General features: G+C 45.7%; 1 protein-coding gene across 2 annotated transcripts in view; it reads left to right on the plus strand.

Moving 5' to 3' along the window:
- The window catches only part of MARCHF5 (membrane associated ring-CH-type finger 5), a 187117-nt gene that overhangs the window by 64793 nt on the left and 96405 nt on the right, over positions 1-25919 (plus strand). For both annotated transcript variants that reach the window (XM_078593207.1, XM_078593208.1), the window contains one exon: positions 2308-2510. In XM_078593207.1, coding sequence (XP_078449333.1) covers positions 2308-2510 — 203 coding nt within the window. The remainder of the gene's footprint in view (positions 1-2307; positions 2511-25919) is intronic.

Genomic DNA, 25919 nt, shown 5'->3' on the forward strand with positions numbered 1-25919 from the left:
TGAACTAGGAACCTTCCGATAAGTGCCGTGGCATATTACCTCTCTGCTGACAATAGTAGCTATTATAAGCTGTCCTTTTGAACATGTTTTGCATGTCACGTGGCTTAGCCCTGCTTCAGTGATGTCACTTCTCACCTGCACTGTTTCCATCGAAAAAGAGCCCTCGCTCTTTTGGCATGTAATTGTGGTTTTATGATTTTTGCAGTGACACGCTGTGTTTAGGTTAGAAGGTTCTCTGGCTCGATAAAGGCCAATAAATAGCTGATCATGCAGGATGTCATGTGTTTTTTTATTTGAATTAGTAGAGGTGAAGGTTAGCATTGCAGTAAATGATGCAATGTCGGGCCTTTTTTAACACTTGCTGAGGTTGTAATTCTGTCCGTACACTAATATTTACGTAATAATAATGCTCTCTGTTTATCCAGGAAAGCCTCATTGACACTTGAGATTTGTATTCAGTGGGTTCTATACTGGGATGTGTGGCCAAAACAATGAGTGATGTGGGAGGAGATTGGAACACGCAGAGCAAACCCATACAGACGAGGTGATAAACACTTTAATGCTCCGTACAAATGGATTTAATAATTTTTTTGTTCTTCCATCTTCTAGTCACCTTGCATCCCGGGGCATTTTAGCATCGTGAATGTTTACTTCAAATGTTTACAAGTGCTTAAACTGGGTGCTTATATTAGGTGGTTAAACACAACAAAATTTAATTGTCTGATACTATAGTTGGAAGAGGATTCCCACGATGACATTGACTCAGTCCATTCTTGTACAAGTTTTAAATGCTAGTTTAATTAATATAGTTAGCATATGGAAATATTTTTGTTTGTTTTTAATCTCATGTTCTACAACATTTAAAAAAATATATAGGTTTTAAAATGAGGACGACATGTTGCTAAAGTAGGCATTACGCATTTTGCGTGAATGTGCGTTTGCGAGACACGTGACTTGCTGTCGTCGTGTTGCCGCGCGACGCTCGCGAGGGCATCGCGCCGGCCCCGGCAAGGGCGCTCGCCGTTTCACCTTGGCTCATGTGCCCGCAAGATTTTGGACCAGCACGCAGCACAGACGGGCGGTAACGTTCCGCTGGAGAAACGCGCTCGCTCTCGTCGTGCGTCCGTGGGCAACGCTGCCATCACGCTTGCCTCTCTCTCTCGCGAGCGAGTGTGCGTGTGGAGGTGTGGGTATGCCCGCACCTGCGTGTACACGCTTGCCACCGTGCGTCTCCCATCCCAATGGCGCCTCTCGCCCATTGGCAGGAGTGACCGACGGCTCTTCCGTACCGGCCTCCGCCGCACTTGAGACATCTTTGAAGCGTTGTCCACGATGGATTGGGCCCCATTAAAATTGACGTAATAGCCACGACCTGACTTTACCCTTGCGCTCATGTGCATTTGCGCACGCGCTAGTGTGCGTGCTCCGTATTTTATGTGTGTTCCTTGTTTGTTTTTATGTCGGTAATTGGAATGACGGTGTGGTTTGAGACATGCGTGTGGTGTGTGTTTCTTGCGTGTCTGCCGACGCGCGTTGGTGGGTTATGTGCGCTCTCTGTGTGTTGTGCATGCACTTAGGGGGAGGGTGGCACGATGCTAAAGGCACTTGTACTGCAGGGCCGGCCACCTGTGTTCAATTTCATTGCACAGTGCTCTGAGCCCCGACAACCTGAGTGCGATTCCTGGTCACGGCCTACAGTAATGAAAGATATCTGATCTGGTTCTGTTCCCCTCACTTCACCAACCTGCACTGACCAGCATGGTGAAGTATGGCCATATATAACCCCTACATCCCACAAGGTTAAAGGGGTCCATCGTCAAACAGTGGATTGACAAGAGTGCTGTATAGACACACATGATTCAGGACACCCACTGAAGTTGAGCAGTGACCAATCTATGCCCAGAGCTCACACTTCGTAATACAGGTTTTTTGGGTTAGATCGCGTAAATATATAAATGTGTCGTTAAACCCACCACCGCCCGACACAGCCAATTAGTTAGCTTTATCACGTAAACAGAAAATGCCAATTCGGTACTAGTACAGCACACCGGTGTGTTGGAGAGCAAAGCCACAATATTTATAGTCCGAGTAAGACGTTTCGCCAGTAATTACAACTAGCTTCACTATTATGGATGATATTGGTCGCGAAAGCCTACGTGTTAAACTCACACTTCGATTTTAATGTTTCCATCAGCAGTGTGTCCCCCGAAGCTCTGCCCCCCCCCTGCGCAGGTTGCGTTTGCGCACGTGTGCACACGCGCGTGTGCGCCGTGTTAACGTTGGCGGTGTGCGCCGCGTGCCGTGCAGGAGCTGCTGGGTGTGCTTCGCGACGGACGAGGACGACCGCGCCGCCGAGTGGGTGCGGCCGTGCCGGTGCCGCGGCTCCACCAAGTGGGTGCACCAGACGTGCCTGCAGCGCTGGGTGGACGAGAAGCAGAAGGGCAACGGCACGGCGGTGGTGGCGTGCCCACAGTGCAACGCCGAGTACCTCATCATGTTCCCCAAGCACGGTAACGCCTGCCGCCAACGCAACCGCCACCACCGCTATGCTGTGGCGATGCACCTGCAGCGCTCCTCTTTTACCTTTCCCTTCCCGTGTGTCCCTTCTCACCTCCCTCCCCCACCCCCTACCCCACCCAAATCACGTTTCACCATCTTCCCGAATGTCCCTCGCATATGCACGGTGGGATGGCGGCTGCATTTAGACCCCCTGTGTGTGTGTGTGTGTCTGTGTTGAATTTGTTGTTGGCTTATGGCCCCCTCCCGCCGGTTGACCCCAGACCTGGCGATGTCACCGAGGCACGGGGGCCTGCGAGTCGTGACGCCGCTCGGCTCGCGCGGTCACGCGACCACATTGAAAAAGAGCACGTGGGCAACCTACAAATATACCACGGTTCGTTTAAACGTCGCAATCTACCCTCGTAGATTGGCGAACGTTTTTCCAGCGGGAGGTCACACATTATGTGGACACTTTAGAATATGTGCATGTGTGACCAGGCATGCTGGTTGGGGTCACCTCTGCCCATCATTCCTCCGGGGTAAATAAACTGACCACCATTTTGTGTGGGAAGTCAACAGTGATTACACAATGCAATGCAGACGCCACTGCAAATAGCATTATATGCAGTGGCGTCTGCAGTTAATGTAACAAAGTTCAAGGGCAACCAGCGCCAAAGCAATTGTTTCCACATGATTACACTCGCCCCCGTCGTAGGAATGTGGAATATCCTCCGGCCTTCGGGCTGTAGACATCAGGATGCCCTTTGTTTTAACCACAAGCAGTTTCTACAATTATCCACGTACGTGTGCACGTCCTGCACGTAAGTATACACGGTGTGTGCGTGAATATGTTGTTATCCCTTGAAAAAAACCACACGGGTCATCGCCATGAAATGGTGCGGTCAAGGTAAGACACCACGAGCTGTTTCTCAGATCAACGATGCGGGTACACGTGAATTTAATGTCGGTAAATAAACATTCACATTGCAAAAATGTGACTCTAAATGCATCGCAACGATTACATATATTTGCATGGTTGTGTACGGCCCTTTGTCAATCCACTGCTGGACCAGTGATACCACTGGTCACTGTTGCTAGCTGTGCCAGGGCTCGTAGTGCAGTGTGCGAACCACTGTGCTCAGAATCTTTACAACTATTAAACACATAAAAAAAAAAATGTTTTACCAGGTAAGGCCCACTGAGCTATGTAGCTCCTTTTCAGAAGCGACCTGGCCACATATAGCTCAGCGAAGTGGCTTATCAAGTGGAAATTTATAGCAGCCAAAAACCAGTGGACCCAGAGAAACATCCACGCGACCATGGGGGGGAGAACATGCAAACTCCAAATATACAGGCGTCAGAGTCAGGGTCGAACCCACGACCTCCTGCATACCAGGTGAGGTAGTTAACATCTCACCACCGTGGTGCCCCTTGCCATTTATCTCGTATCTCCACAAAAAAGGACCTGAAATTTCAAACGTTTTCAATATGGCTCTATACTATAGTAATAAATAATCAGTGTTTTTTCTTTGGTAAATATCTTTAAAATGACAAATTTCGGGTTCTTGAGGGTGGGTGGGGGTGGAAATCGCCTCCATTCCCCCCACCCCCCTGAATCCACCACTAATTGTGCCACTGCTCTATCTCGTGTACAAAATAGTCGTGTGTTTCGCATCTATTCGCTGGCCTGTTGTGCGGTCCGACTATAAACCTCTGTTTTAAGTGTGCTTTTAAAATTATTTTGCTCTTTTCGCAGACACTGCATGTACAATATACAGACACGAGAGTGTGACAGCTGGAAATGGCAAAACATAAATATAAAAAAAGCACGAAGGAAACCGAGCAAAATATTAGTAAAGGCAAAATGTTGGCATTTTACCACAGCAGACTTCCAAACAACCTGGGGCAGAAACAGTTGACACTTACAGCGCACTTTTATATATATATATGAAATCCACGATTTTTATATTAAACAAACATTGCAAATGTCTTGCCAGCAGTGTTTGTAAAATAAAGTCATATGTGCATTGTGGAGGATATTGTTTTGTCATGCGATTGAAAGGCCCAACAAGGTATGTTATTTCTAGATTTGAAGCTTTCGTGACTGCAAGGATTCATACTGTTAGGTTTTTCGGTAAAGTCACGTAGGTAAAAATTTGTTTTTATAACAAATAATAGAAATAGTAATAGAAATAAAATAATAAATCAGTAAATCTAGCTTTGACGGTGCCATCTGATGACGGAGACTTGTGTTGCCTCCGAAACGTCGTGATTTATTATTTTATTTCTATTTTTTTATTTTTTTATTTTACCTACGTGACTTTACCGAAAAACCTAAGAGTATAAGGTATGTTATCACGGACGACCCCAAGTGAATGCATCAAATGCAAAATTGCGTGATTGCTCTTGGCAGAGGCTGCTCATATGGGAAATGTTGCCGACTATTGGCGGCGCATTTCCAGTGCGGCAAGGGGGGGGGATGTCGGCGCCTGCTGCCGCGCAGTCGCATGAACGCACGACGGGCAGGAGGAGGACAAATGGCGCTAGTGTAGTGTCTTGCCCATCAGTAAATGAACGGGCGGATCCCTTACTGAATGAATAGACGTATGAATAAATCCTTGGTTTAAAAAAAAAGAAATCGGCAAATGAATGAATGAAAGATGTCCTGCTCCGGTTTGGCGGCATATTGGCAGGCTCGGCATTATGAGGATTAGCGGAGCGTGACCCAAGCTAATTGTGGACATTGTCGGCACACAATACATCAGTGGTCGCATTAACATGGGCAGCATACTTAAGAGGTTTTCTTCCGCTGCCGAATGTATAGGAACTACTTGTAAATACATGTGCTGCACATTGTACAACCACAGTCCTCCCATTCACAAAATACGACGTTTGAAATATTACACACCAAAAAAAGACATTTACTTTGGTTAATTAATAACAATTTTTTTGCACATTTAAACTCTTCTGATTTAGAGTGTCTCCGTACACTTTTTACGTTCCATGCTGCCGTCACACAGATAACAACGTATGTGGTTCCACGTGCAACGCGAACGATGTGACGCCGGTCATTTTTTCCTTCTCGACCGAGGCACACCACACCTGCTCATCTATAACAAGCGACACATTATAAGCCGGGCGATGTACGTTACTCATCAAAGCCCGCCTGTGTAGTCAGGTTAATGAGATGCTGTGACCATCTGCAGCTCCTGCACGGAGCATCTGGTCGCTCGCTCTTTGTAAACAAGGTCACTCAAGGACGTGTGTGTGCCCACCATACCTGGAGTACGGACGATGGTCAAGTGTATTGTGCGGAAGCCCGTGCTTGCTATTTGTCTCCCAAGCACGTTTCTGTGCTGCGCGTGCGTGCGCATACGTGTGTGTGTGTGTACGTGTAGCGGTTAGCACGCGCTGCGCTACGAATCCGGGGACCCGAGTTAGATTCCCGCTCATGGCCATTGGCAGTGACAATTATCTGAACCGGTCCTGGGCCTCCCCTAGGTTTACTCAGCCTCAAATGAGTACCTGATGGGGTGTGTAAACCTTGCCACTGGGGAGACAAACGCGGCCAGGCATGGTGTTGGCCACCCACATCCTTGTGTGCTGTGCCGGTCTTTATAGGTACTCATACTTGTCAATCCCTTATCAGTGCCTACCTTATTACAGACAAATTCAGACCTTATTGGTCACCCCGTGCCCTTAGGAATCTAAAATGTTTATCCTACAAAGTTCCATTACAAGGGAGAAACACAAATAAATAGACAGAAAAATGTTGTTCAATTTCCCTGAACAAGAATACGGGTAAATTGTATGGGTTTACAGGTATGGGTACTCGCTGACAACACTTGCACCAAAAGTCGGTTACAGGCTATAAGGGCTGTGTGTGAGCACAAAATAATCAAATGCTCAAAATCAAGTGCTCAACAATATCAGCCACCTGGATTCAACGCCACGACTAGCCACGCACAAAGCAATAGCATTTGTGATCAGAACCACGGGTTTACTCAGCTTTAAAACAAGTACAGTACTTGGTGCGGTGCTTCATCATGAGCTCTGGGGAGACAAAGGTAGTTTTAGTTTTGACCACAGTACTCTCTTGTGTACAATATCAGCATTCATAGGCCCTCACTAACGGTGCTTCTCCCAGCAGTCTGTACACCACTCGACCGGCTCTCTGCGTATTGGGAGCAATGGTGTACCGGTAAGGCAATTACATAGGCAACCCAGTGACTCCGGTGCAATTCCTGGTCATGCACTTAAGTGGAAATTGGTGTCTGTACTTGGCATGGGTCTTCTCAAAGGTTACACAGCCTAAAAATGATTACCCAGTTCAGTGTGTCAACATGGGCGCTCGGGGAGACAAGGGCAGCGGCGCGTGACGTTGACCCCGCCAACCCCTCGAGTAGGCACACTGCCCTTAATAGATACTCGCTAACAGCAGCAGCTGCACCGGTCTGATCGGGCTATAACAGGCACCCTTGGTGTATGTGTTCACACGTGCACGATATGCCGTAGGTTTGTAACGTGTATCATCCACTGCATGTGTTGAAGACGAAATTAAAGATGTAACTAATGGCGTCATTATAGACATCAGCAACGACATACTTTTGGCTTTTAATGAAAACAATGTTGGCTTGGACAGGACATCTAATTAGAAAGGATGTTGGCTATTGGTCGAGACTAACGATGGAATGGCAGGCAAGGGAAGCAGCGTGGCCGGCATAACTTTCACCGTGGAAATGGAGCGTGATACATCAGCAGGTTCTCGGTGGAGTTTTACATCACAGGCTCTTGAGAGATGGCGATGGCTTGGGGGAGGCATGCATCCAGCAGTGGATTGATCACGGCAGATGGCGATTTGTATTATATTTTGTTATTAAACAATCTTGAGTGGGCTTGCGTGTGTTGTACCGTAATTAAGCAAACGGGCGGTATAGGCACAATGCTGTGAACGATGGCTTAGTTTTGGTTAATCAGCATTTTGTCAGGCCCGCCCTTAGCAGGATTGAGTGCTGGGAGACATGGGGGGGATGGATTTTTACTGCCCTTCTCGCGTGTTCGCTTTAGTTATTGCGCATTCTCGCCGAATGCCACTGCACAAGATCGGTGAGCAGCTTACATCTCTCCTTGCATCTCCTCGATGCCGTTCTCATCCCCACCCCCCCCCCCCCAGATTCTAATCCCCAACCATTAAGATGCGCTGACGCCGCCGCGCAGAACACCAGCGTGGATCACTCTACCCACCGCCGACCTTTACACTGAAAGCCCACCGCGGGGTTAACCCCTTCGCGTGGCAGCTGATTAATGTTTCCAGCATGCGCGCGTGATGTTCTTCTGTTCACCGCAACGGTGAACAACACGTGATTGGGCACACCACGTGCTAGGCCCGTCGTTGATTGACTCCGCATTAAAAGTGTCTCTTTCTAAACGAGAAATCACTAGGTTTGTTTTTAACTTGCAAAGTATTTAAATTTGAGTCGATGGACAATTCACTTTGTTCCTGTGATCAAGGTAGCATCGATATTTACTCCATGATATTAGTCATCCAGCAGTAGAACTGGCAACACAGCAGCTAGCCGATCGATAGGTTGTGTGTGATGGAGTAAAGTGTGCTGACTCCCACCTCTTCCAAGATGTCTGGCCAGGGTGGAAGAGGTTCTCTCGGCCCTCTTATACCTGTGGCGGTTTGAGCTGCTTGTTGTACGGTGCATTGTATGAATTCAACATGTGAGTGGTAATGGGAATTCTGCATTGTTGGTAGGTAGCCAGTGATTATCCCAGGTTAATCTTAATTGCGTGTTTGCTGGTTGACGCACTTATTTCACATTGAGCATGGCCCTGAGTGAGGTCTCGGCAGAAAAGCATGCATGCACAGTCTCGTCAAGGCCCGCACAACTTGTCACTTGTTTAACCAATCCACTGATTCCTGACATAAATACGATGCCAATACGTTTGCATAAAACCACATTGGCATAGGCAGTTGGGTGACTCAGAGGGCCATAATGCCAGCAACGGAGCGAACAATTTTATGCATGCTGCTGAGATCGTGGGTTCAAATCAAGGTCTTGTTCTTCTTCAAAGCCAACAGCTCTGTTATTGAAAGGGGTTGGTTCCGTGTACTTCCATTCTGTGTCCCTCTTCTATCTTCACATCCACGATCTGCATGTCTCATTCTACCATATCCATTCATCTCACCTTCAGTCTCCCTACCTGGGTTCCAATAAGGCAGTCACCCTTAGTTAAACCAGTTTTGTTCATACGGTGGTCACCGACATGCTCCGGTTAAAGTACTAATGAACTACGTCCCTGTGTCGAGCACCCAGCGTTACTAGAATTTGATTTAATTCATGATTACGTACGCGCAGAGTCTCTATAATCTAGTTTTCCCCAGGAGCACAGGTTTGATAGTCCCAAACCAATAAACTGCTGAAAAATAAAATCCTCATCGAGATTTTTTTTCCCCCTTAATGCGGCCGAGCTCAAAATCGTAAGTAGCAACCGTTACATAACTGGCATGCGATGAGCGCTTTATAGAGCGTGAAGTGATGCCATTGTTGGGTAAGAGAGGCCCATTGAAGTGACTTCAGAAGCATTTCTGTGGCGTCATCTCCAGGGGCCCTTCCTTTGACGCGATGTAAACTATTTATCTTTTCTTTTACCAGGTAAGGCCCACTGAGCTATATCGCTTTTTTTTTGTATGTATGTTGAACTTTTTTCACACCATACGTAGCCAACCGCGCTAATCGGAGGTGCGGTTCAGAAGCGACGTGTCCGTACATGACAGCTCAACGAAGTGGCTTTTGTGGAAGTTTATAGCTGCCAAATACTCTGAACGCGTGATGTTGATTCTAAATGTGGAAGGAAAAACTGGAGGACCCGGAGAAAAATCCAAGCAAAGATGGGAAGAACATGCAAATATGCAGGTGTCAGGGTCAGACATCAAACCCCACAACCTCCTGTATACTATACTCAGTGGTGAGGCAATGAACATCTCGCCACCATGGCGCTCCGATGTGAGGCTGTGCTGACTCAAGACACCAACAGCAGGGCTCCTTTGCGTCATTACATGCGTCCGGTGGCACATTTGGGATGTGATTTGTGAGATTATAGGAAAACATGGGTGGTGGCCTACTTTACAGGATCTGCATTTGAGATGATAACAGTTTGCCCACATGTTATTTGAGACAACTTGGATGCATCGCCCATACTAAGTTACCAACTAATTCTATCAATCAGCATTTCATCTCATAGGCCTTATATCACGACTGTCTGCCGTAATTCCCTTATGTCTTTTGCTAAGTATTAAAAAACAGCTGACAGCCTGTATAAATTAATTACAGTGCGCTATATGAAGAGCACTGGTAGAACTTATGAATATTTCATGTAACGTGCGTTGTCGCTAGATAATGATAAAGGCGTTGACATCAGCATATATTTATTCTTCATCAAACCATCTGTGTTTGTAATCAAGGCATTTGATGTCTGATGGGGGGATATATTTTGATGAGCATACCAGAACTTTTAACTGCATTAACATTCTTTTAATGCAATTAAAGCACATTTTTTTGACAAGGCAGCGAATTCTGGTGACCAGCTTCTAAGTGTATGCCGTATTGACGCGTCCCAAAGCCGTCCGCAATGGCCGTGGTTGTGCCAGTTAGAAGCCGTCAGTATTTAAAGCACGTTCACACTCGCCCACCGCTAACTAACCAAGGCACTGCAGCGCGAACCGGTGCGTGTGCGCAAAGCGACATGGAAACAGATTCATATGGGGTGATCATGGCTCGCGCGCCAAACTCATGGCTGTTTATTATTATGCACGTCCGTAGCAGATAATTACGCTGATTTAGTATGGATATTATCTCCATTATGTCTGCATTCTCACCAGGTTACATAAAGGACACTACAGTTATTATTTACATTGTTTATGTACATTGTTATTGCTCAACAGAAAGGTTATTCCCTGCATGTCATGCTAATGTCAGTGCGAATGTCCTTGCCCTGGTAATTTATTATTTCAGCTTAATATACGCATATATACGCGTGCAAACCCTGCCGATGGTTTTTATTCTTGTTCATGCCTGAAGGCCAGGGGCCGGCTTACATAACAGTAACAGCAGCAGGGAAGCCAACATGAGAGCTATGTTGTCATAAGTAATTTATATAATTTTACAGTTCACATTTGAGATATTTTTCTTCTTCTTCTTCTTCAGATATTGGGCCCCCCGAGAGGTTACGCACGCAGATCAAAGCGGCGGGCCGTCGGTGGCAGCCCCGGTGTTCCCTGTGACCGCAGTGTAAAAGCGGGGGGTGATCTCTCTGCAAGAGCGAATGTCTCCCGTGGCAAAGCGAGCCGAAACGTGTCGCACGCTGCCACGTTTCCTCGGAGCCCTCGCGTGTCTCTCTCGTCGCGCCGCACGTCGTCGCACTGCGCCCAGCCTCGTCCGCGATGCTCGATTTGCGTTTTTTTTCTCAAACGTGCCGTGGCTGCATATAAATTGAATGTAAACGCGAGGCTGGCTCCGTCGAGGCGTCGGCGGCAGGTTTCTCTATTTGACGGTCAAAGAAAAAAAACATGGCGCCACGAGACAAAAGCAAACCGATCGAGATGCGCCGGCTGCGAGCCTGCCCGCCCACCTGCCCGGCCGCCCGGCCGCTCTCGTTGTGACGAACGGTGACGGGGGGAACACGGTTGTGCCGTTTGCAAATGTGTGGCCAAGAATGGAGTTTACAGCCCAGTGCGATTTCACCTGTAGCTACAGCGTCTTGCGGCGGGGGGAAAGCATCGCACCACGTGGACGCCACAACCTGCACGGTCCTCTAATCCTATCAGAGCTATATTTCTGGGGTAGAGCCCTGACAGAATGTGCTGCTGCCCTTTACTTTTGTTTTGCCTCCGCTGCAGATCGTGCTGCTGCTGCTGCATCGCGCTCGCTCTCAAGTAGCCGAGCTGCACACGCTTGCAGGCAGGCTGCTCAGCGTGGGAGTTGAGACACTTAGCTGTGCACATTGCCTGCAGCCCCTCCGCCCGTGTGATCTGCGCCTCCTTTGCTTTTATGCGTCATCGTGATGACGTTGAGAAGCTGAGGTTAGGTGGGGGGGGGAGAAATATTATCGGCGTGCGTCATTCGTATGTCGGCGGTGCTTTCTCGTGTGTTTGCACCATGGAGGTGGTTGAAGAGGCTTTGGCGCGGAGGCGAAATTCGGCACAAAATCGTGATCGGACAGATTTTAGTGTTCGTGGCGCTGGATCCGTCGACTCGGCCTGGCTTGCTCGCAAGATTGTTTGTGTGCCCGCGCTCGTGCACGACTACGGCAGCGTGGTGGAGTGATGGTGCGATGGCACGCGGAGCTGTAATTTGAATAACTCGGGTTAAATTTATAACCACAGATGTGTCGGTGGTTTGACGGTGTCTGTTTGTGCCTTCCCTGGCCTATGAAAAATAACTTATTTTAATATTTGTTTAACACGTAGCAGGCTTTCGTGACCAATATCCATAATAGAGGTTTTTGGGCTAGATTGCGTAAATATAAATGTGTAGTTAAACCCACCACCACACGACAGCCAATTAGTAGGTTTGTCACGTAAACAGAACGTGCCAATTTGTTACTCGTACAGCACACCCGTGTGTTGGAGAGTAAAACCCACATTTAAAATCTGAGTACGATGTTTCGCCAGTAATTCCAACGTGCATCATCAGGCAACAGCTAGATTTGTGGAGAAATCCTGGTTCGGTCTTAAATGCAGGGATAAATGTGATTTCTAGCCGAGGGCAATTTGCTCGTGCCAAACTCTGACAATGAGCACGTGATTGCAAAGCAAGCACACATTTTAAAAACGCTTGTATGTGCAAGCGCTTCATTGCATTGTGGTAGATTATTGCACTCGTATTTGTCAAGATCGTTGGTCATTACTGTATGTGTCCGAATTTTTTTAACGGTGTATGTGTTTTTTTTATAAAATGTATTGTCATCACGTGCGTTTGCAGTTTGGCAAAAGGTGTTGAGCTACCTTCATTAAACGAAGTGCTTTTACATTCGACCACAGAAGCAGGGGTGGCTGCATAGAAAATTTATGACACGAGGCACGGGAGTTATTTTAATGCTTTTTGCATGTTTCTGCATTCATATCTTCGCAAAAACTGTGAGGTGCATACGTATACGTATCGGAAAGGTCACTTTTGCTAATTGCAAATATGACATTTAAAGCTCGTGTGATGTACTCGCATGCAATAAGCGGATTTGTTTCTAAGCCCGGAGTGATTTGTCTTGCATATATCACCACAAAATGAAATGCACCTGCGTGCTTCGTGTGTTTATACTCCACACAGGAATTATATTGCACCTCGTTTCAGCCCTCGCACCGCTGGCCTGTCTCGCACTCACAAAATCTTGGCATTTGGATGAGAAGCTAAAATTACTTTTGGGCTAAAGCGGTGACTCACTACCGGTGAAACTGCGCAATAAAACTAGACACACACATAATGTGTGATGGCATTACCTGAAACTCGTATGAAAAAAAAATCACGTACATGTACTTACAGGGTTTTTTTTTTCTTCTCTGAGATTGGCAGGGCCTTTTTAATTGTACAATATTCCAACGTTGTGATGAGGCACCACTGCCGTTGTCATTACAATGAATGTAGCACCCATGGAATTGCTGCCATTTTTACCCTCAAGACCTTTACTGTGTTTGATTTATGTATAAAGGTGTATAACAAACAAACAAGCAAATATCCCCGTCTAGCCTAAACAAACTGTTGGAGCGAGTGCTGTTAGCGAGCACCTATAAAGGCCGGCACGGCACACGAGGGCGTAAGTGGCCATCACTAAGCCCGGTCGCCTTTGTCTCCCCAGTGGCGATGTTATTACACACCGCACCAGGTACTCATCTGAGGCTGAGTCGATCTAGGGGAGGCCGATGACTGGTTCAGATAATCGTCGCTGGTGTTGGCCGAGAGCAGGAATCGAACCCAGGTTGTCAGGTTTGCAGCGCAGCACGCTAACACACACATATTGTACACACACCGGATATAAAAATACTTAAATGTATCAAGAGATATATAAAGAAAAATATATTAAGTATCTATCAAGAAAATAAACTTTCGAGTTCTCTTTTTGTGATATATTCATGAACTAACCACATAATAAGCAATCGCTTTGGAGATAAGTACATTGCAAAGTAAGGCAATATGCCGGAGTGTATACATTTAATATCCTGTAAAACTTTCTAGCCATTCTCCGTGCGTATATCATAATTCTGTAGTCGCTGTCCTTTCGCTGACATTGAATTTTAAGCAGCACGTCTTTGTGCGATCACTGCTGGGCCCGGGAACATTTCTTCAGCAACCTTTAATCACAAAAGTAACGTTGCTGACGGGGCCGTAAATTGTGTACCTGTTGACGTGAAAAACAGTCTGGCCTTTCCACTGACAAAAAAAAGAATTCATGGACACATCCGCAATCTTGTGATCTTCCCTTGCTGAATTATCCCCATGCAGGCGAACCTGCTGAGGATTGAGAATCGCTTGACCATGAGCAAACAATGCAAATGAAAAGGTCGTCTGTTTGATAAGATGTTGGGTGGAGAGATCAGGTTGAACTGAATCCTACACGAAAAATGTCATTGGATTTTTTCAAATTCCCCTTTAGCCATATACGAGACTTGACAGATGATCAAATCTCTAAACTTGCGGCACTCTCATTGAGGATCGGCGTCCTTCAGAAAGAGGTCGTTAATGTGGCGGCGCGATTGACGCGGAGTCGGCTTGCACGGGTTTCACGGTTTGACGCTCGCATTGCAGCTGCTGCAATTACTGGTACACGCTGCTTGTTGTGAGAAAGATGTTGGGGGAAAAACCGGCGTGACTTATTTAACACGTACGTCTTCCGCAGTGCCGCTTGTGTACTGCAGCCTTCGCCACGCACTGCTGCGTGCATCTTCGGGGAGTTAAGTTTGGCTTGAGAGAACAAAATGCTGAACTCACAGTCCAATGTGGAAAACCGTACTTGCAAGACAGTGTGTGCCTCGCAGTGTTCGTTTCGTAACACATTTGTTTCCATTAAAATTTAATGAAATAGATTCCCCCCCTTTCAGTATACTGACATGCAGGTCATCCTCGCCGGAAAATAAAATGTACCTCTCTTGGCACTAATTAGTTCAAATTCAGGACATCGATGCATGTATCGATTTATTGATTATATATGGTCCAATACGACAGTGAACGTTACTCTGAGCACAGGTGATGTTGTTGCACTGCCAGTGGCATTTGCCGATGTTGCTTAATTTGCGACGTGGATGCACGTGACTGACGAGCATTGACTAAACTTGGCACAAAGTTGCCTCCGGTGGAGTGGGTGGGTGGTCTCTGCCGTCCTGTTTATAACGATTGCGTTTGAGTAGACCGCAGATAATGTTATTTTCTGCTGATGCACTTGCCGCAGTGGCGAAAAAAATCAGATGACTCACCGTGCCCATGGTGTCTTGCTCTTGAAGCAAGCAAGGAGGTGGTAATCGTCTCTTCTGGTCGATCTCGGCTCATGGTGGAAATGTCACATTCCTATGGCAGGGGCAAGACTGTCTTTTCGACAAGCCGCTGTTGACTTTGCACAAAGTCAACAGCGGTTTTATGGGCCGAGTCCACCCTCAACCGGGATTTTAACTCGGGTCCTTGCAGCTTATGAGTCGAATGATGAAACTTACAGTGCCATCTGGGCACATCGTTCCTTTTGACATTTCAAGGTTATTGTGAATGACGTAGAGTCCATATCCTGCTGAATTGCCTTGCGTAGTCTCTGGCGTTGCGCATTAACGCGCCACTTCACGTCATCGGTAGAAGCGCATAAAGGAAGGAGACAAAACAAGCAAGGGGACTCTTTTTTTTTGACGCGAGGAAACATTCATTAAATGGTTTCGTGATAACCATCTTATTAAAAACAACTGTTAAGCTAGATTTGAAGCTTTCGTGACTGCGCAAATTACTCTTTAGTTCTTTCGGTAAAGTCACGTAGAAAATCAAATCAAATAATAATAGAATACGACGTTTCGATGGCAACACAAGCAACCATCATCAGGTAAGAATGAATGATAAAACACAGACACGGAAGCAACACAGGCAGACAACATGCAGAGAGAGACACAAAGACACAGCGAGCGAGACACACACCGAGGAAAGACAGACACGGAAACAACATAGGCAGACACACATGCAGAGAGAGACGCACGCAAAGACACACACCAAGACAAACAGAAGGACAGCGAATCTGTGCCGAGGCCTTAAATAGAGAGAGGGGGAGGGGTCGGGGCAGAGAGAGGACTGGGGAGGCGGACTAACGTGGGGACAAGGAGGGAGCAGTGTGGAATTCCGGACCACAGTGGCCAGAGGAGAGACACTGGTTTAGAGCAAGAAAATCGAAAGTTTGAGAAAGCAAATGTATCTTCTTGTTTCTTTCGGTAAAGTCACGTAGAAGGGAAATAATAAAATAATAAAAATAGAACATAATATTTTATTATGTTTTATTTTTTATTATTTTATTATTAAGTCACGTAGAAGGGAAATAATAAAATAATAAAATACAACAATACTGTTTTATTATGTTTTACTTTTTATTATTTTAGGGAAATAATAAAATAATAAAAATACTACATAATATTTTCTTATGTTTTTATTATTGTATTATTTCCCTTCTACGTGACTTTACCGAAAGAACCAAGAAGATGAATCCCTGCAGTCACGAAAGCTTTAAATCGAAAAGCAAATGTAGTACAATTAAGAAGTGTAATGCAATGCAACACAGAGGGCCGGTTAACACGCAGTCTCTCCTCCGGCCACTGTGGTCTGGAATTCCACACTGCTCCCTCCTTGTCCCCTCGTTTGTCCGGCTCCCACAGTCCTCTCTCTGCCCCGGCCCCTCTCCCCTCTCTCTATTTAAGGCCTCTGCACAGATTCGCTGTCCTTCTGTTTGTCTTGGTGTGTGTCTTTGTGTGTGTCTCTCTCTGCATGTTGTCTGCCTGTGTTGTTTCCGTGTCTGTGTTTTATCATTCATTCTTACCTGATGATGGTTGCTTGTGTTGCAATCGAAACGTCGTATTCTATTACTTGATTTTATTTTCTACGTGACTTTACTGAAAGAACCAAAGAGTAACTGTCAAGCTATGCTAGCGCCTGAAATGTTCATACCTTTGGCATGATGCAAAGGGCCAATACATTAATTCAGTGCACTGTAATATTCAGCGGCTTGCTCCATGCAATTTTAGAGTAACTGTGTAAATACAAAAAATACAGCGAATTTCATACTTTTTGTTTGCGTTCAAACATGTTTGTTAGTTATCACACAGCACTGCCAATCATGTGGTATATCCTGCAAAGCAAACAGAGTCTGCTATGAGCAGGCATATTCAACTCGCCATGGGCTCAATGTGTGAAGATATGGAATACAACAAAACTTAACCATGCTGTAAACAAGTTTTCTGACACAAACAAGGGAGAGCAGTTGTAATTACTTTCCTCAAAATGAATGTTAACAAAGTTATGCTGCTTTCACCTTCGGTAATGCTTTCTCATCAATGTACTGCGCAATAAGAATAGCTTTTGAATGTTAGAGTACATCCATTTAAACATTGTTTTACACTTCACTCGTGTCAGTCGCTTTTATTGTAAAAGGGAAAGGTGCAGCCCTGAAAGCGCTTGTACAGGCTACTGCTGTGAGAAGGGTCCCCCTTGGGCTTCCACTGGAAGAGAAACTCTACGAGAATGTATTAGGCCCTCCGGTTTCACATTGACCAGAGGTCTTGGAAGAGGTGGCAGTACCCCCACCCCTTTTCCCCCACGACACGTGACCTGCCGATCGGCTAACTATGCTGTGCTCATGTTTTTACTGCTGGGTGGACGGAGGCAATGGGGGGGGGTGGGGGGCTTGAAAAACATTTGCTCATCGTTCCAACTGCTGTGCCGGGGTAAACAGTGAACCAAACGAGTGAGTTCGGGGGTTACAAGTCCAGTGCTGCTGGCTGATGCGCCATGGCACCAGCAGCAGCGCTTTGATTGGAGAGATGTGGCAAAGCGCATTTGGGTTTTTTCCCCCTCCCCATAAAAGTTAAGCATGCATTTTTTAACTACACTTTTTAATGAGTTGTCATAATGGGAAAACTCTGTTCTGAATCTATTTGCAAATGGTGTGAATGTGAAACATTAATGCAAAGTCTTAATCAGTACAGGATAACAAAATCCACCGTTGTGCTGAAATGTAATCCATTTTAATTTAAGTTTATATTTTGATAGATGGGCATTAGTACGTTCTTTTTTGCTGATACATTTCCAAAAGTTCAATTGTATCAGTGTGGTCACTACTTAGTGTAATCACTCATCATAATACTTTTTACACGTGAGTCTGATTGTGTCTCGTGAGTAACAGGCCTGCTAATGTAGCTGTAGCCATCAAATCAGGATGCTGGGCTTCGCATTGAAAGACATTGCTAAACTGAAAGAAAAATTATCTTTATTTTTGTACGTGGCTTAATTGTACTTCCAACATCCAGATACTAAATAGGGTTTCCATTTGCCAGAGTAACATTACCGAATGACCTCAAAGTGACGTCGTGATATGTCTCCTGACATCCTTAAGTATATGCTCGACTTCGTACGTATGTATGTATGTATGTTGAACTTCTTCCGCACCGTACGTAGCCAACTGTGCTAATCGGAAGTGCTCTCCCTTTGATATCATTGCACTGGTGGGGGAACACGTTTCAAACTCAGGGCCTCCATGGAATGTTTTGCGCGATATTTACTCCTAACCATGGTCATTGCATTTGACTCCTTCAGTCACCCAGCCCATAAAAAAAATTGTGGCTTCTTTGTCAGTGACCTTGTGAGAATATTTTCAAACACATGCCCCGCCGGTGGCAAGGAAGTGGCAACGTCTCCAGCTGCTCTGCCGAAGCAACAATAACGACGGTGGCATTGATGATGACGACTCTAAGATGATGTGACACTTTGTTAATGGAGTTTGTTCCTTCCGCGGCTTTCTGCAGTCCCTGATTATAATGTATGCTAGCGGAACAGATGGCAAATCCTCTGCAGAAATTTTGACCCAAACGTCCTCTGTGTTATAGTGTTGTTCTGGAGACACAGAAGCAGTTGGGTACTTTAATCGCCTGGGTGAGTGCCATATTTGGGGATCCATCTAGCTTGTGATGGGCCCTGTCTTTCAGTCGGGTATTGGGCTGGCCCACTTTACACGTATTAGTATTAGAGATTGTATTTTGGGTCTGTGCAGTGCACACTTTAAAATGCAATTCCTATCAAATTTAAACCAAGTTACATGCGCCAATCAATGAACATCAATAATTGTAGGCATGATTCATTTTTATATTTTATTCCCCATCTGTTGAATAAAAAATGTCTTAAAATATTATCACGCTACTTTCTTTTTTTGGAAACAAAATCAAATTCCGCAACAGGACCGCTCATCAATTGATCACGTCATTTATTGATTTACTGTCATCAAAAAGAGGACACAGAATATCCGGAACAGTTAATTGACCTCGGCTGTCATTTTGCAGATTCATTTTTTTGTTATCTTGCGACCTGGCAGGTCCATGGCAGCACGTGGCAGCCCCCCCCCCCCCCGACAGGTGACGACCACTGTTACGCAAGTGACAGGCAAGAGCAGGCGTTTATCTTTTAAGAAAATAGAGCCACGACATTCAGCTCTTCTGCGTGTGGAGCTCAGCGAGGAGGCGAGCAGATTTCGGTATTCGCAGTGGCATGTTCGACACCGCCGCGGTACAGTGTGCCCAACCGTCCGTACCCCCCCCCCGCAGCCCGCTGTGTTGCGATGCGCACCGCGGGCGCATGATGCGCGTGAAAATGAGTTGCGCTGCTAGTGTGCTGGGGTGAGGAGGTGGGGAGGGGTGTTCGAACAGAGCCAACTCTGTTGGCAAGAACGGTGGGCATGGGAAAGTGGGGGGAAAAAAACATCATGTTCATTGGCAGAAGGGAACGGTGGCCTCGATCGCCATGTGCTTTATGCGTGCAAGCGTCTGTTGGGTTTTTGAAAGTTTTTTTGCTCTAGAATATACGTGATGATTCTTCTTCGTCGTGTCAACGTCCACCGCCTGATTTAAATCACGTAATAAGGAAGGACACGGTCCGCGGACATGTAAATTGTACGTTGTATTAATCAACATGCCGTAATGGTGACTTTTGTCGGAGCGATTGGATATTTTAACGGTCAAGGGATTTTTAACACTTGGTCACACGTTAGTATTGCCCGTGTGCAATTTATCTCCATTTAGATTCCCCCTCCCCCCTGCTAATGGAATTAAGTTTTTCCATGCGTTACAACCAAATGAGGATGATTCGAGCAAAAATTCAGAAAAGTTGAGAACTTAATTTTTTTAAATGGAAAATCCATTGTAAGTTGCAAATCTTGAAAAAATATATATCACAATTCATATTTCATTTAGCATGCCTTGCCCATTAAATTAATCTGGCCTTTCCATTACCACTGTGGCCCATTGTTTGTAAGTCAGCACAGCAATTATGCCAGATTGTATAAAAATCCAGCATGCACTGTTGTGGAGGATCATGGGTAAATTAAGACAAAAATCTGTCTGCAATAAAAAGTAAATATATTTTTTCCCAGCACAGCAGACTATGGGCCTTCTGGAACCAAATTGAACAGCAGAATTTTTAGAAGCAGATTAAATCTGCAGCAGTTTTGACTTTCTGAGTCTCTTCAGCATTCAGGTCTGTTAAACAAATGCTGCTGTGTTGCCAGATGTTATTGGCAAGAGTCATTATGCAAGAGCTGCATGCAAAAAGTACTGTGGGTGCTGTGTCGTTGGGCAATACCATTTTTGGCCAACAGAAACATGTTTGTAAAAATTGTTAAGTTGTATCGGTTGGGTGGTGGGTGGCTACATGGGATGCTGGTTGGTTGGTTGGTTTGATGGTGGGTGGGTGGGTTGGCAGTTAAGTTGGTGCATGGTTTCTGTGGGTAGGTGGATGAGTTTGTGGGGATTGGAATAGGTCGGCAGATAGGTGTGTGGCTGAGTGGGTTGGTGAATAGTTGATTTGGTGGGTAGGTGGACAGGTTAATAGGTTGGTTTGTTGGTTGGTAGGTAGGTGGGTATGTTGGGTGAGTGAGTGGGTGGGTGAATTAGCAGATTGGTGGATTCGTGGATAGTTGGATCACTTGGAGGAGGTGGGTGGTTTGTATAATAGGTGAAAAGGTGGATAAGTTGATAGATATGTTGGTTGGTGAGTGGATAGGTGGTTGGATTTATGGGTAGGTGGGTTTGTGAGTATGGTAGATGGATAGGGGCGGGTCGGTAAGTGGGTGGGCTGGTCTGCAGTTGGGTGGATTGCTGGGTAGGCAGCTGAGCTGGTGGGCAGTTAGCTGGATTGGTGATAAGGATGTTAATCATTATTAATCATATTTCGAATCAATTTTCAATTCCCAAATCCTTTGAATCGATAAGCAGACCTCGTAAAAATGTTCCAAGGATTGAACCGTTTGGCACGCTTAAAACTTTCAAAGGGCACTTTGCGTTCCATTGTGATTGGTCAGCGGCAGTCATAAGTCACCGACTGCAGGGACTCATCACTCGCCACGTGGATCATTCCACCACACACAGGCTGGACCTATATGTTAATTTTTAGACATTTTGATATGTGCGGCAAACTGATAATACCTTTTTTTTTGCATGTGATTATTGCTAATAATCAGAAGAATTGAAATTATCAACCCTAATTGCTGGGGTAGGTGAGTGGGTGGGTGGAGTGAGTTGGTTGGTGGCCTGTGGAAGAGGCAGTGGCTGGCACAAGGGGATATTTTGATGGGAAATGTTTGCCACGCTCTATGAGCATGTATTTATCCTTACAGAACCATGAAAAAATGCAAATGGAGGACCGCAATGATTAATTGATTGGTAGATGCATATTGATCTCCTTAATCTCTGGGCAGCAATTCATGATCGCGATGGCCTGCATGGGATTACTGTTTTGTTCTGAAGGTCGAAGGTTGAGAGAGCGAGAGCAAAGGTTGCTTTGCTATGAAAGTCCGTTTTGGCTGTGTGGAGTTGCCTGTCCTAAAATATCCCATGAATGAACCGTTTCACACGCCCCCAGTGCAAATAAAAATTTGGATCGTATTTTCGGAAATGCAGCTCGCTCACAAGCCCGAGGTTGCATAACAAGGCCGCACAGAACTTCGCCAGAGTAGAGAGATCGCACGCAGTTAACGAGAGCCGTGAATCACACGACGCTGGCATTTAAAATGCGCGAGTTGGACGACACCATTCAAGTGGGTGTGATTCTAATACTGTAATAGCTATGTTTTTGTTTACAGCGCTTTAATGGCACGGACATCATGACATTTTGACTCTAATGCCCTTGCATGATGACGTCTATGTAATATGGGAGAAATATCAAAACAAAAAAACAGTCCACTCATCCGCCATTAGCGTGCCTGAGCCAAATGAACATGAATGTAGTAATGGTAATTCTTAAGGGGATGCATGCTCGCTCGATTGACTCTTAAAGAGAATGGGCCATTATTCAACAACGGGACCTATGAACAAATTACGTTGAATGCGCCTGATGTCACCAGATCTCAGAAGCTAAGCAGGGTTGAGAGCTTTGATAGTGCTCGGATGGGCGACCACGATATATCACAGGTGTTATAGGCTGTGGGGCGACGAGGTAGGCAGCAGCGTGCCGTGCAGCAAAATACATGATCGCACTGCCCCTCTAAACTCCCACCGGTGCTCCCTGCCTTTACCAACTTGCACTATGTATGGTCAAATAACCCCGGGACATTCATTGCATGGGGAGGGCCTCATCGAGCGGTGGATTACCAACAAGCAGAACGTGTACAACCGGGGGGTTCTGCTCGTGTACTTATGGATTCGTTGCCGAGTGTAACGAAATGCGTACGGCTAGCGTATTAAATGTTTGTTCATCATCATCATCATTAGCCATGATCAATCCATGGCCGGATGAAGGTTTCAAGCTGTCGCCATCTCTTGACGGCCCTGCGGTGTTGAAAATCCACCTGACGTGAAGACACGAGCTGATTTTAATCCTCCATGTCGTTGGTGGGCATCCTGTCAGATGCGTCCCGTTCCTCCATGGCTGCCACACTGTTATTGTCACATATGGTACGTACAGTGAAGAGGAACACCTTCCACTGGCTTAACGTGCACAGCAGCATACCATTGTGATCGTCTGTAATGAGGTATTACATAATTTGTGGCAATGACGCAACTAAAACGATATATTTTTTTCCCAAAGTCAATTGCCAGTGCCCTCAATCCTGTCCTTTACAACTATAATTAAAGTAAACATTTTAGCGTATTCGTATTACGTCTAATTAACCTTTGCTGTAATAAGGAACTGAATGGAAGACAAACTTTGTAAGCACAGAAGTATTGCATGTAAAGAGTAATCTGTGAGTGCTGGGTAAGAAAACACGTAACACTTTATCGAGGCGACAACAGAAATAGTTCTCTGGCATTGTTTTGGAGGGCGGTGCCCCCTTGCACAATGCAACATAATGCTCTGTAGGGAGCTGGAAAGAGGAACACACGGATTCGAGAACATACGCGCATTAAAGACTTAATATCGATCGTAGGTAAAAGGCAAATAGGCTTGGGCAGGAAACGGCGCCAAGAAAGGGGGGGGGGAGGGGGGAGGTGGTGGCTGATGGCGAGGAATAATGATGAAGCGGCAGGCAAGGAATGGAACGTGCATCATTGGATGCTCATCGAGGAAATGGAGTGACCACATCAGCTTGTGTGCAGGTGCGAAGAGGATTCTCATGCCAGTGGAGTGTGAGAGATGATGGCGACTTGGGGGGGAGGCCTTCATCCAGCTGTGGATTGACCATGGCTGCTGATGATGTTGAAGTGCTCTGTGGATTTGTAACGTTTCCCAAAGGAAATTTGTGTTACATGCCTCATCTGTACAATTTGTTTTTTTACAATATTCATCCCATACATCTCATAGGTAAAACATTTAAATACAACTGTATCCATTGAATATTTCTAGATGTATACGGAATGGAAGAGTAAGCCAAATACACTCTGGAGGAGCTCTCCAGCACTTCCTCTCATGGAGGCTCTTCCTCCATCAATTGCTGTTTTACCATTTATACATTAAAAAAATAACAATAACAACTCAATACATGACCTATTGATCGTATTAAAAACCAGTGGTGCTTTAAATATTTTAACTATATTAACTTTTTCATGACCTGCCAAGACTCTTGGCTTGCAGGTGAAGCTTCTAAATATTGATGCCTCATGCCGACATTAATAATAATAATAATCAAAGAATGACCGCTTTCAGTGAAATGCCATTCATTATTTATTAAAGCAATGGCTTTGAATCAGTAATAACAATGTGTTCACGGTGACCTGAATTAAATTCCACGCCGGAACGGTTTGTGAAATTCTCTCCGCTGAATGAAATGCTGTTAACGGGATTGAAGCCCATCCACAAATTCCACTCCGCTTTACGGTTTAATAATCTGGCCTCGTGGCCATGTGGTCCAAGTGCTCGACACAAAATCACAAAGTTGCGAGTTCCAATCCCGGTTGGAGGGTTGACTCAGCTCTTCATTCCTCTGGGGTTGCTCCAAAATAAGCACCGGTTTGTGGGGAAATGAGAAGTGGCAGTTGCATCGGCGAGATGCGTTTGCTGATTGTACCACGTGTTGCTGGGCTTTAAGCCTGATAGTTCTTCAGGAAATGAATTATAACTGAATATGAATTTCCCTCTGAAGTAGCTGCCAGCACATGCAGCGAAACGTCGGTCGTATTGCCGAAGAATGCGCGATACAACCCCGAAAACGGAATTTTAAAAATTATAATTCGGTTCCAGTAGATCAGTGTTCTTAATTGCCACAGGCAGACCCTTTGTGGCCTTTAGTGCGGCGCCCCGACAAGACACAAATGTGCAAACACCCCCATCGTGCTGTCAAACCCGAATGGTTTCAGATGTGTGGTGGCCCTCACACTGATGTCTTATCGGCGAAAGTTCCCCCCCCCCCCCTTGAAAATGAGCGAAGAACCCTGGTGATAGACGCTTGCGGAGCAACCCGCCGGACACCACGCGGCACAGCGTGAAACTCACCGAGGGAGCTATGCTGCACAGGCACGAAAAGCCTCCACAACGGTAGTGCTGGCAATTCTATTTGTTACCAATTCGCGTTGCGGGAACGTGGAATCGTTTGCACTGGCTCAGGGGCACCGATGGTGATGAGCGTGGCCCTAATGGTCAATTGAGCGAGAAGGCACTTTAACCGCACTCATTTTTAATTACGTGCTATGAAGAAGGAATGCCGGTACCCAAAGCATCACCAATTCTATTTTTAATTTTAAGGTAATGTTGTCGACAAATACCGCGGTGGCGAGATGTTAACTCCCTCGCATGATATGTAGGAGGTCGTGGGTTCAATCCCGACCCTGATGCCTGTATATTTGGAGTTTGCATGTTTCTCTCCGTGGTTGTGTGGATTTTTCTCCGGGTCCTTCGCTTTTTCTCTCCACATTTACAAACATGTGTTTAGAGTATTTGGCTGATATAAAATTCCACATGATAAACCACTTCGTTAACCTATCATTTGTGGCCAGGCCTGCTTTTGAAAATGAACTATTTAGCTCAGTGGGCTTTACCTAGTTAAAAAAAATAGTTTTAGTTTAGTTTGAATCCGTTGAGACGATTTTTTGTTCATTCTGGTCGTGCACCACTGCCAGCACAGCAGCGTCTACTAATTTTGTTTTTAATATACGTTAGCTTCGGTGGTGTTTACTCCAGTGTAATCGAACTGTACTGTTTTACATATATATTTATGTTTTACCCTTGACTTCCATGTCAGGCACAAACTGTACTGGTGTCCCATCTGCTGTGCCCGTCACGCGTCATTATAGACGCGTCGCGATGCGGAGATGGTGCGTAGCGAGGGACTCCCGTGCGCGTGGTCTGCCGCCCGACGCGATGGGAAGACGCTGCAAGGGGTCGCCCCGAATTTACATCCCTCATAGAGGCAGGCGCGGGACCTGGCAGGCGGGGTGGGACGGCGTACCTTCACAGATTAAACTTTCGCACACTCAGGATTTGCTAAAGCCCTACTTGAATTGTTGCCACTTTATTGTAAAGTACATGCGAAACAATACATGGCCATTGTCCCTTGAAAATGTAATTATAGCGAATAGGTTTTGTTGTTGTTGTTGTTGTTAAGTTTTACAGATTTTCAGTGGTTGGATTGTTGTGCATTAGCAACAGGATTAACGTGTTTATGCCGCCCTTGTTTGTTGTGATGGCAGCTTTAGTCATGTGACTGCAGGATTGCCACGTGAACACGACATTTAAATGTTCCACTAAAAATGGAGCAATTATATTAAACGTTTG

This window comes from Lampetra planeri, chromosome 4, assembly GCF_965212315.1.
Source record: "Lampetra planeri chromosome 4, kcLamPlan1.2.h2, whole genome shotgun sequence".
In the NCBI taxonomy this organism is placed as follows: Eukaryota; Metazoa; Chordata; class Hyperoartia; order Petromyzontiformes; family Petromyzontidae; genus Lampetra; species Lampetra planeri.